Genomic DNA, 12,775 nt, shown 5'->3' with positions numbered 1-12,775 from the left:
TGAAAAGGTATATTGCACTTTTTGAGAAAGTATAAACATAATATACTCTTTTTGTTTACCCTCTCCCCTTGGAGTTGCTCTTAAGAGCATATTAAGAAATGTAGTATGCAATGTATGAGTGGTTAACTATTTAACCCGAAAATTATGTACTTATATTTTTTTTCTTTTTTATATTAATAAGAGTTCTACACACATATTATGAAACAATTACAAGTACATCTTATTCTTAATCTATATCTGGGAATATTAAAGACGCATTGCAACTAATTTTTATTTTTAGGCACTTGATTAGAGTTGAAGGGGAAAATGTTGAATTGGGCTTACTTCCAAACAAAGCAATGAATATCAACAAAATAAATCAAAAAAACAAAAGGAAAGAAACATTGAACAATTTGATTGGATTCCTTGTAAAGATCACTCAAGAACGAGATCTTCTAAGTTATACAATTATAAGTATATCAATTACATTGAGTTACAATTAACCAACCCCCACCCCAATTTAATATTCCTATATCCGATACCCCCCTCCCCTAAAAAAAAAGATGGAAAATTCAATTGAAAAGTATACAAACCTTAACCCCCTTAATTTCATGTTAACTTAATTATCAGTAGACATAACAAATTCAAGCAACTATTCGAAGCCAAGCAGCACACAATGCCACTGCAAATGTTACATAAGACCTAATATTCTTGATCACCTCATCACCACACAACCTCCCTTTAGAACTTCCATTTTCTTCATCTTGAGATGTGAGCAATAGGGTTGATTTGGAAAAAGGGATGACAATAGGGTTGATTTGGACTTGCAGAGTCTTGGAAGGCACCACTTTGTGGTAGAATGTGTTGGGCAGTTGTCGCGTTGAGACCATTAGTCCGTGATTCACCTCCACCTTCGCGTATACCTCCATGTCCGGGGTGCTCGAGAAATCCTCCATCTCTCCCTCATCCAACAAGTTGTCACTAGTGAATGTGTTCATGTTGTGGTTGCTACTTTCTCCTAAAATAAATCAACTTACACTTATTATTCTACTAATTGTTTTTCAAGATTATGAAGTTAAAATGTTAAATGGGATGATAACACACCTTGGAAATCATGATATTCTCTTGGCATATTGGAAATGTTCTCTATTGGGACAGTCTTGAAATCATCCACAAAAGCCTGTAATGATCAAATACATATGAGTAATTAGGTTTAGGTTTTACAAAAATTTCATTTTTAGAGAGAGGAGAGAGAAATGACCTACCTTTTCAAGATCTTTGTTGGACATTCCAACCCATCTCAAATTCTCCACCATCCTCCCTGTCTGAAACATTTGATCATTGTCTCCAATATCAATTGACCTTTGATTGTGTTCTTCTCCAAAATATCTAGAGGAGCCGATGTCGGGAGCCTGGAGAAGAAACGAAAAGTCATCGGAGAGAGCATAGTTTCCGGTGAATGTCTCTTGGTTTTGGAGATGTTGAGAAGCTTGAGCAACTGAAAGAATCTCTTGCACTATATCCGCCGGCTGGTTTGTATTTCCATGGAATGCATTTGAATATGGATCCATCTGAAAACCGGCTGGCGGATAATCCTGCACCTCTAGAGGCGGCAGCGTGAACCTATGCTGCAACCGGGCACATTCAAGTGCTATGTCAACCTGATAACGACACAACACTTTTTTAGTAAGGGTAAAAAAGGAAATAGTGAAAATACTCAAATAGGTTTAGTACCTTTGAGGGAGGGTTAAAGTTGGGAGGGTATGGATTATTGGTATAGGCAAAAGCCTCCTCCGACAAGTATTGCGACCACGACGGGTCAGAGCTTGATGTGGCCACCATGTTAAGGGCGGAGGACGAGGGAAACTGATACTCGGAGGCATCAAGTTCCTCGTACTTTGGGTCGATGCTCGAGGATCGATCACTGCAAGAAGTGACATAGTTATCTCCCACTTTTGGTATGTTTAAACTCTTCTTGAACACACGGCAAAGTGCATAAGCATCCTGTTCCATCAAAAGCAAAAGATGCATTACTATACATTTTAGCCAAGCCAAGTCATGGAACTAATCTGCAATGATGGATATGTATGTTTACCTGGAGGCCAGAAGAGGGAGTGTCGCATTCGCGATCATCCAAGCGATATTCGTGCATGACCCAATCGGTTCGAGCTCCATGAGGAGCTCTGCCTCTGTAATAAACTAGGGTTTTCTTCATCCCTACCGATCTCGTCTGTGAATTTACTTTCCTGTCCTTGCCTGTTGCTTTCCAATACCCCGCCTTTGTGGCCCGGTTTGTCCTTGATCCGTTGGGGTATTTACGGTCTCGGGGGCTGAAGAAATACCATTCTAGGTCTTTGCTTGGCAACAATGACTTTCCTGTTTTTCATTCATCATCCATTTTTTATGTTAAGTATAATAAAGGTGGTTTAATTAATTTATTACCTAGTAGTAGATATTCATTTTTGAGGATCTATGTTACTTTTGACTCTTTTCTTTATGCTTGAAATAACTTGCAGATTGAATGTGGAAAGAGAGTTGAATAGGAATCTATCTTCTTGAAATGGGATGACACAATTCTTTATCCAACTTCCTATTTGGTTATACATGCAAATGAAGAAACTAATTCATAGATAGACATCTTTTTACTAGTATTGTTTAGCTTCAAATATACTAAATGTTTTTAGCTACTTCTTTTTGTCTTCAACTTGTTAATCTTTATTTTGTGTGATTAAATAAAGAAGATGAAGCCAAAAAGGTACAAAAGTGGGATTATGCTTCAACTGTTGCTTTATGACTTGGAGAGAAAATATTTGCATATATATTTGTAAACAATAAGACATTAAAAGATGTAGGGACCATCATGAAGCTTCCCCATTCCCAATCATTTAATTATCATGCATGGAAGATGCTGTGGCAACATATATATTACTAATAAATCTCAATAATATTCTTATATTTTGACTCAAGTTTGAAAGATATTTATCAAAAGCGCAAACACTGTGTGTGTTTATGTGCATTCCATATAGTATATTTAATGATAATTAATATCAATTTAATTAGTTCATTTATCATGTATGCTAGGGTTTGCAAACCGACATGCATATTGTTTATGTTTTATACCTTTCTTCATTGCTACTTCATTTAAAAATTCAACCTCTAATTCTCTTAATTAACATGAATGTTAATTCCTAGTTATGATCATAAATCAAGTTAATGATGTTAAGATACATACCGGGAAGATCCCATGGCTCGCACTTGTAAAGATCAACCTCTGGGATGATTTCAAGATCGATTTTTCGGCCATTGATCTTTCTCTTGAGGTAGTAGGCTACGAGCTCTTCATCGGTGGGGTGGAATCGGAAACCGGGAGGCAGAGAAACTGGTGCCATTTCCCTTTAATTATCTCCTTTCCCTTGGAACTTCTGATCAAATATTCTTGATCAAACTTTAGTATCAAGAATTACACAACTGCATAAAGATGAAAACCCCAATTAGTTCAACAAGTTGATGATCAGAGAGGGAGGCAGAAGGAGAAAGAGAGGGACCTTGATCAGAAGATCCAGAGGAAGGAAATGGCACAGAGAAATGGAAGGAGAGGAAGATTGAGGGGTTGGGAGTTGTGAGAGGGGGGGTTTTGATAAGAGAAGAAAAAGGGGATAGGGATTAAAATAATGAAAAAGCAATGTGGGGAGGCGGCCACCCCCTACCACCCTCACTTTATCTTTAATAAAATTAATACTATTTCGATCCTAGCTCCCTATTATATCTTGCTTTTTTTACTAGTCTTTCTTTCCTCTCAAGCCCTTTCTTTTAAAATACGTACACATTATATTTATACATATATTGAATATTATGTGACAAGGTTCGATCAATTAGTTCTACACCACGCTACTTTTCAATCTCAGCTATGAAATTTATAATTTTGGGTTGTTTATTAGTTTAGAATTGTAAGGTAATTATTGTTTAATTTGGAATACTCATTGTCAAAATAAACATAATTATAGTTAACCAACATATGATGAAACCTATGTATGGAGAATCATAAATTGGAATCTTTGGTAGAATCTTATTTTACTCTAGCTAATCTCTATACCTCTTGGTTTATACAAATGATTGTTGATGTCCCGACCCAAGAAGTAGAATAACATAGAATTAATAGTACAAAATTATTTTTGTAAGGATAGTATTGAAAGTTAGGGTAAGCATTTTTTTTTCTAAAATGCGATAAACTTGTGCACGACTCGGTGCACAAGAAGGATTGATAATCATACTGAAAATATTATTGAAACTCCTCCTTGTCCCACACCAACAGATTGGTGATTCTGATTTCTCTATAAATGAATGAATAACCTTTCATTTTTAAGGTCTTTTAGGATAATGAGTGACTCATTTCTAACTAATATCCCGTAGGAAATCTAAATTATTGATAACTTTTGATATATTTTAAGGCAAATGGTTCAAAAAAAATCATGAAGTTTGGTCAAATTCTGGTCTATCCGCAACCTTAAACAATGACCAATTACTATATCATAACTTTGATATTCTTCTCAATTGTCCCATAGCAGAAAATTTAATCATGCTATGTTTCTAAATTTATCAATGTAATGCATACATAAGTAAAAATTAAACATAATTGACTAAATGTATAAAATGACATCGTTTAAATATCTGAATGTTCTGTTCACATGATATTTTTTGTTTGTCAAAATCATACATAATTGTCTTTAGACTTAGGACTATTGAAAAACTAATAAAGTTATGATATAATTGGTCATTTTGCAAAGTTGCAAAATAAATCACAATTTGACTAAACTACATGATTTTTTTTGGCTATTTGGCCTATATATTAACCATAAACACATTACACACTAATTAATATCTAGCCTCCCGGGTTAGAAAGGTGAGCCCTTTTGAACTATAGTAAGATGAGGATGGATTTGGACCATTTTTGGAAATAATGTGATAAATAGACATAATAATATAGAGAAAATGCAAAAATAGTAAATTTGTAGGAGGGGAATCTGAGGTTGCGTTGTCCACGTGGTGGCGTGCAATTCGATGCATTACCACCTGAGGTATGTTTGGTTAGGGATCTTTTGATCTCTTCACAACTCAAACAATCTATTGCTGCTGCTGCTGTTTCTGTTTGCTGACACAATTCCAATTTCCAATTGGCGGCTTTCTTTAACTGTTTCAACTGAAAAAGAACATGTTCCTTTCACATATCCCTACGCCCACTAAATTAATCATAAGCATCTCATTATAATTACCTATGTCTATGTGTTTACCTTACAGTCTGTACATGCTTTACGTATATAGTTTGGTTTAATCGAATTCATATACACGGTATCTCATACTCCTATATATTTCTTGTGTGAAAAATACTTATTAATATTGGATTATGATTAGACTTATATAATAAAATTTGTGAGAAAAGAGGGTGTATATTGAATGCATGTAACCGTGAAGATTAATGTTGTTAATGAAAGAGTAGTGAGGATTAATCAATGTTAATTACACTTTTACCACGTGAAAGAAAGAAATTCCAACGTGGCACATAGGGGGACAGAATCACTTGTTGCAGACTTGTCTCTTTACCTTTTCATCAATCAATCTTTATGTGCTTTTCCCCTTTTTTGGGTTTGTGTGTTTTCTTAGGAGTATTTTACTTACTACCGAGTTAATACTAAACATTAGCTTAATTATTTGTTATTAATAACTGGATAGAAGCTTCTTCTGCACAAAACAAAATGTGCTACCCTTTTGCATGTAGAAATCATTGGAAATGCACTACTATTATATCATATATGGTGGAAGTTAGAGCAATCTTGATATAGTTAAATTTTGACTCAATATTGATCATTCCATTACAAAGTTGTTGAAGTTATGACAATTAACAAGTAGTAGTATTAGAAGTCATCAGTATGTCAAAATGATTTTCTTTTTGAGTCCGTCTAAGTCCAGATCAAAATCAAGGGCCTAAACAACGAGGGAATTTATTTAAAGTGAATTTGAACACTACAAAAAAGCGCGCATTTACCTAGCATTTATTTTCGAGCACCAATATGTGCTCGGAATTTACCTAGCATTTTCCGAGCACTTTCTGATAGTGCTCGGAATGTTGAAGAAATTATGCACCCTGCGACCACATTTCGAGCATGGTCAACGTACTAGGAATGACTATTGCAACTTACGAGCACAAATTAACTTTGCTCGGACAAATTCCTAGCACAATGACTGTGCTCGGAAAAATTTTCTAGCACAATGACTATGCTCGTAGAATTGCTAGCATAATGACCGTGCTCGGCAAAAAATGCCTAGCACTATCACTGTGCTCGGAACATTCCTAGCACAATGACTGTGCTCGAAACATTCCTAGCACAAATTGATTGTGCTCGGAATATTTTCTAGCACTTGCAAGGTGCTCGGAATTAGGATATTATTTCCACACAGATCTGGATCTAACTCCTATCATTTAACTTCTTCCATTTTCTCTCCAACTCGATTTCTTCAATCTTTTCCTACATTGTTTCAATCTTACCTTGTTATTTCTTCAAACCAAAGTTGTCTCTTTGCCCGTTGCCACCTCGCCTCGTTATCTTTTATCTAAAGGTATAATTTATATTTTTTAGTTATTCTCTCTAACTTCATGTTAAATAATTAGAATATTATTATATCTGTTTTAATTTATATTAATTTTATGCTATAGGGATAGTAAAATGGATAGGTTACTTTAATTTATTTTTGAATTTAGTGACTAATATATAGTGGACTTACCCATGAAAATGATAGATTAGCTAACTATTCTATATCAAACTTCTCTAGACAAGAAACTTGAGAATTTTAATAATTTGAAATAATATTTTTGTTCAAGTAATATGTTGATGATCAATATTATAATTTTTATTTGCTAATATTTTTTAAACTCTTTGTTAATTTATTGAAAGTATCATTTTATTTGTTTTGATTTCATACTACAGGATAGTGAAATGGATAAAATTCTGGGACGACAGTGGATGTATGAGCGAAAGTATCCCACCGGAGAATTCAATTGTGATTTTATCGATGGGTTAGATGCGTTTATAAATTTTGCTGTGTCATTTCCCTCTAAAATGGATGGTTCAAAAATTAGATGTCCATGTGCAAAATGTGATAATAACAAATTTTTTTCTCCTGATACGGTGAAAGAGCACCTTGTGAGAAGGGGGTTTACCCCAGATTACTATGATTGGAGATTTCATTGCGATGTAGAAGCGTCGTCCAGTTCAACACCGGCTGAATCTATGCATTTCGATCCATCATCGGATCCATACCAGCATATGGTATACAATGCGTGGGGACAGACAGCCAGTCACGAGCCTCATCATTTCCAGGCGCAACATTCCGAACAATATGTCCTGCCTGCTTACATGCCGGAATCACCCACTAACGAGTCGCAGCAGTTCTATAATTTATTAGAAGCGTCTCAGGCTAATTTGTGGGCGGGTTGTGATTATTCTGAGTTGTCAACAAATGCTCGACTGATGACTATGAAGTCTGAACATCGAATGTCTCAGCGAGCTATTGACGAATTGTGCCAATTTATGGAGGAACGCTTGCCGAAACCAAATCGTATGCCTAGTAGCTTTTATAAGTGCAAGAAACAAATGCAGACCTTAGATATGCCGGTTCTCAAGATAGATTGTTGCAAGAGAGGGTGCATGATCTACTGGAGGGAAGACGAGAACCGAACTGAATGCAAAGTTTGTGGTCAAGCCAGATTTAAGGGTAATGGCACAAGTCCACTCAAACGGATGTACTATTTCCCTTTAGGCCCAAGGTTGAGGCGTTTGTATGCATCCGAAATTACCGCTCAATCCATGCGATGGCATGCAGAGCACATCCAGACTCCAGGAGAGATGTCTCATCCGGCAGATTCTGTAGCCTGGAAAACCTTCGACAAGATACATCCTTTCTTTGCTTCTGAATCAAGAAATGTCAGGTTAGCACTTAGTACTGATGGATTTCAACCATTTGGTCAGACCGGTTCGCAGTACTCATTATGGCCAGTGATTTTAACTCCATACAACTTGCCTCCATTGATGTGCATGAAAGATCCATACATGTTTCTCACAGTGATTGTGCCCGGTCCGAAGAATCCCAAGCAGAATATTGATGTGTTTCTACAACCCCTGATCGCAGAGCTCAACGATTTATGGACAGAAGGAATCCCTGCATATGATATATCAAGAAAACAGAACTTTCAGCTACGCGCAGCGTTGATGTGGACTATCAGTGACTTCCCTGCGTATTCAATGTTGTCAGGGTGGAGCACATCTGGACACCGTGCGTGTCCATATTGTATGGAGGACTCGCAAGCTTTCTCCTTGAAGCATGGACGGAAAACCACTTGGTTTGATTGCCACAGGAGGTTTCTCAACAGAAATCATCGATTCCGCAGAGACAGAAAGAACTTTAGAAAGAACATAATCGAGCATTCTGGTCCTCCTCCATTCTTAAATGGAGAACAAATACTTGATCATCTGGAACAATTTGAATTCAAGAGAGTATTTGATGAAGATGCAGAAATAAACTCTGAGTTGAGCAAGATTTTTGGGTGGAATAAACGAAGCATATTTTGGGATCTTCCGTATTGGAAAACAAATGTGATTCGCCACAATTTGGATGTCATGCACATAGAGAAGAATATTTTTGATAATATTTTCAATACCATTATGAATGTAGAAGGCAAGACAAAAGACAATGCTAATGCAAGAAGGGATTTGGAATTGCTTGGTATACGACCCGAGCTTTGGCCACGTGGCGGAAAATATCATAAGGCTGATTACACGCTTGACAAAGAAAGTATGGAATTATTGCTCAAGTGGCTACACAGTTTGAAATTTCCGGATGGTTATGTTTCCAATCTATCAAGGTGCATTGATATGAAGAAACATAAGTTGTTCGGCATGAAAAGCCACGACTGTCATGTGTTTATGCAACGATTATTACCAATCGGACTCCGTGAGTTACTTCCACACAGAGTATGGGAACCTTTGACCTAGTTGAGCAATTTCTTCAGAGATCTTACGGCTACGGTGATAAGGGAAATTGATATGACAAAGTATAATGAGTCGATTGCAGTTACTTTGTGCAAGCTTGAGATGATATTTCCCCCGTCTTTCTTTGACTCCATGGAGCATCTTCCAATCCACTTACCATATGAGGCGTTAATCGCAGGTCCGGTGCATTTTCGATGGATGTATCCATTTGAGCGGTACATGCGCAAGTTGAAGTTAAATGTCAAGAACAAAGCTGCAGTTGAAGCATCTATATGTAATGCCTATTTGACTGAGGAAGCATCACATTTCTGCACTTATTACTTCGAGTCACATGTCCGTTGCCGAGGTAGAGAAGTAGAAGGTAGAGATGCAGCCACTAAAAATGCTAAAAAGTCAAAAAAAGATGGATATAAGAGGGACGCAAGAGGCCGGATATATGTACAACTTAGGGATGGAACGTACGTGCTCATTTTTAATTTTATGCATTCATTATATTATTTTTTAAGTTACTAATTGTATATTAATATACAGATTGCGTCCGACTGGTGTAGTAGCCAACATATGCAATAAGGCTTTCAAGCACATAGTTGATCCGGGAGGATACAGCCAGGCAAAGCTTTCGGAGGAATATATTAACCATTATTGGAAAGAATTTGAGGTCAAATTGTGCATTTTATATTTATAACTCAGTTATCATAAATTATTTAATACTTTATTATTTTGCAGAAAGATGCCAACTGCGAAGCTTATGATCAAGTGGAATGCAAGAAAGCTTTTCACAGTCAGTGCAAAGCTAGGTACGGTGATTACATTGGTTATAAAAGAAAGACAATGAAGAAACCGGCCTATTTCACGGATGCCCAGTGGACGACATACACCGATGCCTGGCAGCTTCCTGAGAATATTAAGGTTTCTGAGAGGTGCTCGAGAAATCGTAGACAAGGGCGTGCGAAGGCCTTTGGAACACATTGTAATGGTTGTATTCCATTTGAAGAGACAGTTGAAATAATGGTAAAATTTATATTGTTCTAGTTTGATTTCTTTCCTTTTTTGATTATATTTTTAATCCTTTTTAAAGTTTTGCAGACAGAGTAAAATGACGGGATAATGCCTCCATTTGTAGATATCTTTGGTAGGACTCACACATTCAAAACAAAAGATTCACAAGGCCTGGTTTCTGAACGCGCAACACAGATTCGTGTAAGTTTAATCTTAATTTGACTAATTTGACAGTAAAAGATCAGATGATTCAGTAATGTGCATATGCTTGAAACCAGCCTACTTAGTGTATAAATGCAGGTTTTAGCTTCTCTTCCTTTTATATGCATGCTAGTGGTATTAATAACCTTAGATGGCCTCCATTTCCATGGCAATGTTCTGCTTTCCTCATTGTTTTTCCAACTTTTTAGTGGATTGTTTTGGTTAGTTCATACCGTCAAAACCCCACTGCATTAGAAGATGTATGATCTCACAATTATCAAGCTACAAAGAGTAAAGAGTAAAAGTATATGATAGAGAAAGGGAAAGATATAATCAGTACATTCTGACTTGGATTAATTTCTTAGAACTACATGATAATAGGTATTCTGAGTTAGCATTTATCCTATTGTTTAGTAGTAGCTTTAGGGAAAGCATCCTTGAAAATGGCAGAATCATAAGACTTATTCATCGTGTGATTCTCATGCCAGAATCATAAGACTTATTCATGACACATAGAATTCTGCCTTGAATGTGGGTAATTCAGCAATCCAATATGGTTATGATTATATTAGGCTCTCCGGTAACTAATTCCTTTAGACGCTACAACCTCAGATTTGGTTATGATGTAGGACTCAGAAAATTACCTTGGACTTGTTATGACATAGAATTACCATTTGCGTAGCAAACACTAATACTGAAGATGATCTTGGACTTGGTTAGGATGTAGAATTACCATCTGCGTAGCAAACACGAATACTGAAGATTACCTTGGACTTGGTTATGCCGTAGAATTACCATTTGCGTAGCATCCTTGAATTATCTTGTCTTGTTGAACATTATACATAAGTGTACAGAATGTTTGTGGAACTTGCTGTGAAACTTGTCAGTTTGTTGTGAAACTGTTTTGCAGTGAAACTTGTCAGTTTGTTGTGAAACTTGTCAGTTTGTTGTGAAACTGTTTGTTTGCTCACCTGCTTATAGTAGTATCTAATTTGTGTTTGCTTGTTGGAAGGATGATGTTAGGACAAGGGCAGAAGAATTAAGAGCCGAAGGGGTTGAGAATCCGGATTTAGATGCCATTTTCTTGGAGCGTCATGGGAAGGTGAAGAAGAGAAAGCAGATTCCTGGGGCAGGAAGTGCAACAAAATTATACTTCCCATCAGCTACATCAGCATATGCATCTGTACGCTCGACCGACATCGATCCTAGCAAGATGGACGAGCTGATCGAGAAACGACTTGAAGAACGACTTAAAGAAGAGCGGGAGAAAATGCATGCCGAGATGAATGAGAGAGAGAGAAAAATTAAGGAAGCGAATGATATGAATATGGAAATGATGAAGGAGCAGATGAAAGAGCAGATGAAAGAGCAGATGAAAGAAGAGATGAGGAGCTTGTTCAGTGAAAAATTTGGTTAAATATAGATTTAGACTTGCATTTTGAATTGATCAACTTTGAGAATTTTGGTGAAATATAGATTTAGACTTGCATTTTGAATTGATCAACTTTGTGAAACAATTGAATTCTTGTAATCCATTGGGCTTTTCAATTAGTTTATTTTATTTCTAGTTTTGGTTTAATGTCATTTTAATTTCATTGAATTAACAATTAAAATGAAGCTGAAATAATAAAAAAAATATGAAAAAATAATGAAATTCGTGAATATGAATGAAATGTACAATTCTAGCACCAAATTGTGCTAGGAGTTTTGAAATGCAGTATTCCAAGCACCAAATTGTGCTAGGTTTTGTTTCTTGAATCACATTACTCCGAGCACTAAACTATGATAGGATTCTGAGACGCATTATTCGAGCACACACTGGTGCTAGGAAGAGCATTATTCCGAGCACACATTGGTGCTAGGAGAGCATTATTTCGAGCACACACTGGTGCTAGGAAGAGCAGAGGAGTTGACCAAGTTTCCTAGCACGTTTCGAGTGCTCGGAAAAATTTGAATTTTGCTCGGAGAGGCGCTCGGAAATAATTCCGAGCGAGCAAATTACTAGCACCCTATGTGCTCGAAAATGTGCTCGGAAACCTCTATTTTTCCTAGCACTTTGGGGTTATTCCTAGCACTTCGGTGCTAGGTAAACGCGCGTTTTTTTGTAGTGGAAGGTTATCCTAATCACAACAAACCACTTAATTACAACACTTTTAAAAGTGTTATTGCAATTGAGATGGGTTAGTTTGCTATTAATACCCATTATATATCTTTATACGAGAATGTAATAGTAAGACTGTAAAAGCTAGCTATATATAGAAATTAATATAGTGGATGATGTATTCTGAAATATATCAAATGTTTCGATACTTTATAAGGTTCGGACTGAAATTGTGGGGACCTAGACATATTCTGTGTCAGATCATCTATCTGAATGTCGGAATTTTAGATGGAAAATGGTAGATCGTATGATGCATATTAATAAAAATTATGCTTTCTTATATACCTCAAGATGAATTACTATCAAACAACAAATTCGTTACTCATTTAGGTTGATATCGTCTCAAAGTGAAATGGCACGAAGTGTATTATTAAACAAGATACTAGTATATTGT

At 36.3% G+C, this 12,775-nt stretch overlaps 3 protein-coding genes across 3 annotated transcripts; 2 read left to right on the top strand and 1 right to left on the bottom strand.

The window, feature by feature from the left end:
- Positions 1 to 373: 373 nt before the first annotated feature.
- NAC028 (NAC domain containing protein 28) lies at positions 374 to 3,647 on the bottom strand. The gene is made up of 7 exons (XM_048114099.2): positions 3,525 to 3,647; positions 3,212 to 3,447; positions 2,075 to 2,355; positions 1,714 to 1,983; positions 1,245 to 1,640; positions 1,084 to 1,159; positions 374 to 997 (listed from the first exon to the last, which is right to left on the bottom strand). Exons 2-7 carry the CDS (start codon positions 3,366 to 3,368, stop codon positions 624 to 626), a joined length of 1,554 nt encoding a protein of 517 aa, XP_047970056.2. The 5' UTR covers positions 3,369 to 3,447; positions 3,525 to 3,647; the 3' UTR covers positions 374 to 623.
- Positions 3,648 to 7,091: 3,444 nt separating this feature from the next.
- Positions 7,092 to 10,115, top strand: LOC148930481 (uncharacterized). The gene is made up of 5 exons (XM_089066491.1): positions 7,092 to 8,893; positions 9,041 to 9,478; positions 9,552 to 9,630; positions 9,747 to 10,031; positions 10,107 to 10,115. The coding sequence occupies exons 1-5, from the start codon at positions 7,092 to 7,094 to the stop codon at positions 10,113 to 10,115; spliced, it is 2,613 nt and encodes an 870-aa protein (XP_088922617.1).
- Positions 10,116 to 10,122: 7 nt separating this feature from the next.
- On the top strand, positions 10,123 to 11,637 carry LOC148930480 (uncharacterized). Its single transcript, XM_089066489.1, has 2 exons — positions 10,123 to 10,220; positions 11,233 to 11,637. The coding sequence occupies exons 1-2, from the start codon at positions 10,128 to 10,130 to the stop codon at positions 11,635 to 11,637; spliced, it is 498 nt and encodes a 165-aa protein (XP_088922615.1). The 5' UTR covers positions 10,123 to 10,127.
- Positions 11,638 to 12,775: the final 1,138 nt, after the last annotated feature.

The sequence above is a fragment of the Salvia hispanica genome, chromosome 3 (assembly GCF_029641045.1).
Source record: "Salvia hispanica isolate PSC_SH4W2 chromosome 3, Shi_PSC_v1, whole genome shotgun sequence".
Taxonomy (NCBI): Eukaryota; Viridiplantae; Streptophyta; class Magnoliopsida; order Lamiales; family Lamiaceae; genus Salvia; species Salvia hispanica.
Note: the sequence above shows the minus strand (reverse complement) of the source record. Positions and strands in the feature narration are given on the sequence as shown.

Coding starts and splice junctions, on each gene's coding strand:
- NAC028 (XM_048114099.2), bottom strand. CDS start 3,368: ATGGCACCAGTTTCTCTGCCTCCCGGTTTCCGATTCCACCCCACCGAT. Junction 2,356..3,211: donor CGAGCCATGGGATCTTCCCG/GTATGTATCTTA, acceptor AATGAAAAACAG/GAAAGTCATTGTTGCCAAGC. Junction 1,160..1,244: donor CCAACAAAGATCTTGAAAAG/GTAGGTCATTTC, acceptor TGATCATTACAG/GCTTTTGTGGATGATTTCAA.
- LOC148930481 (XM_089066491.1), top strand. CDS start 7,092: ATGGATGGTTCAAAAATTAGATGTCCATGTGCAAAATGTGATAATAAC. Junction 9,479..9,551: donor GTACAACTTAGGGATGGAAC/GTACGTGCTCAT, acceptor ATTAATATACAG/ATTGCGTCCGACTGGTGTAG. Junction 9,631..9,746: donor ATCCGGGAGGATACAGCCAG/GCAAAGCTTTCG, acceptor ATTATTTTGCAG/AAAGATGCCAACTGCGAAGC.
- LOC148930480 (XM_089066489.1), top strand. CDS start 10,128: ATGCCTCCATTTGTAGATATCTTTGGTAGGACTCACACATTCAAAACA. Junction 10,221..11,232: donor AACGCGCAACACAGATTCGT/GTAAGTTTAATC, acceptor GCTTGTTGGAAG/GATGATGTTAGGACAAGGGC.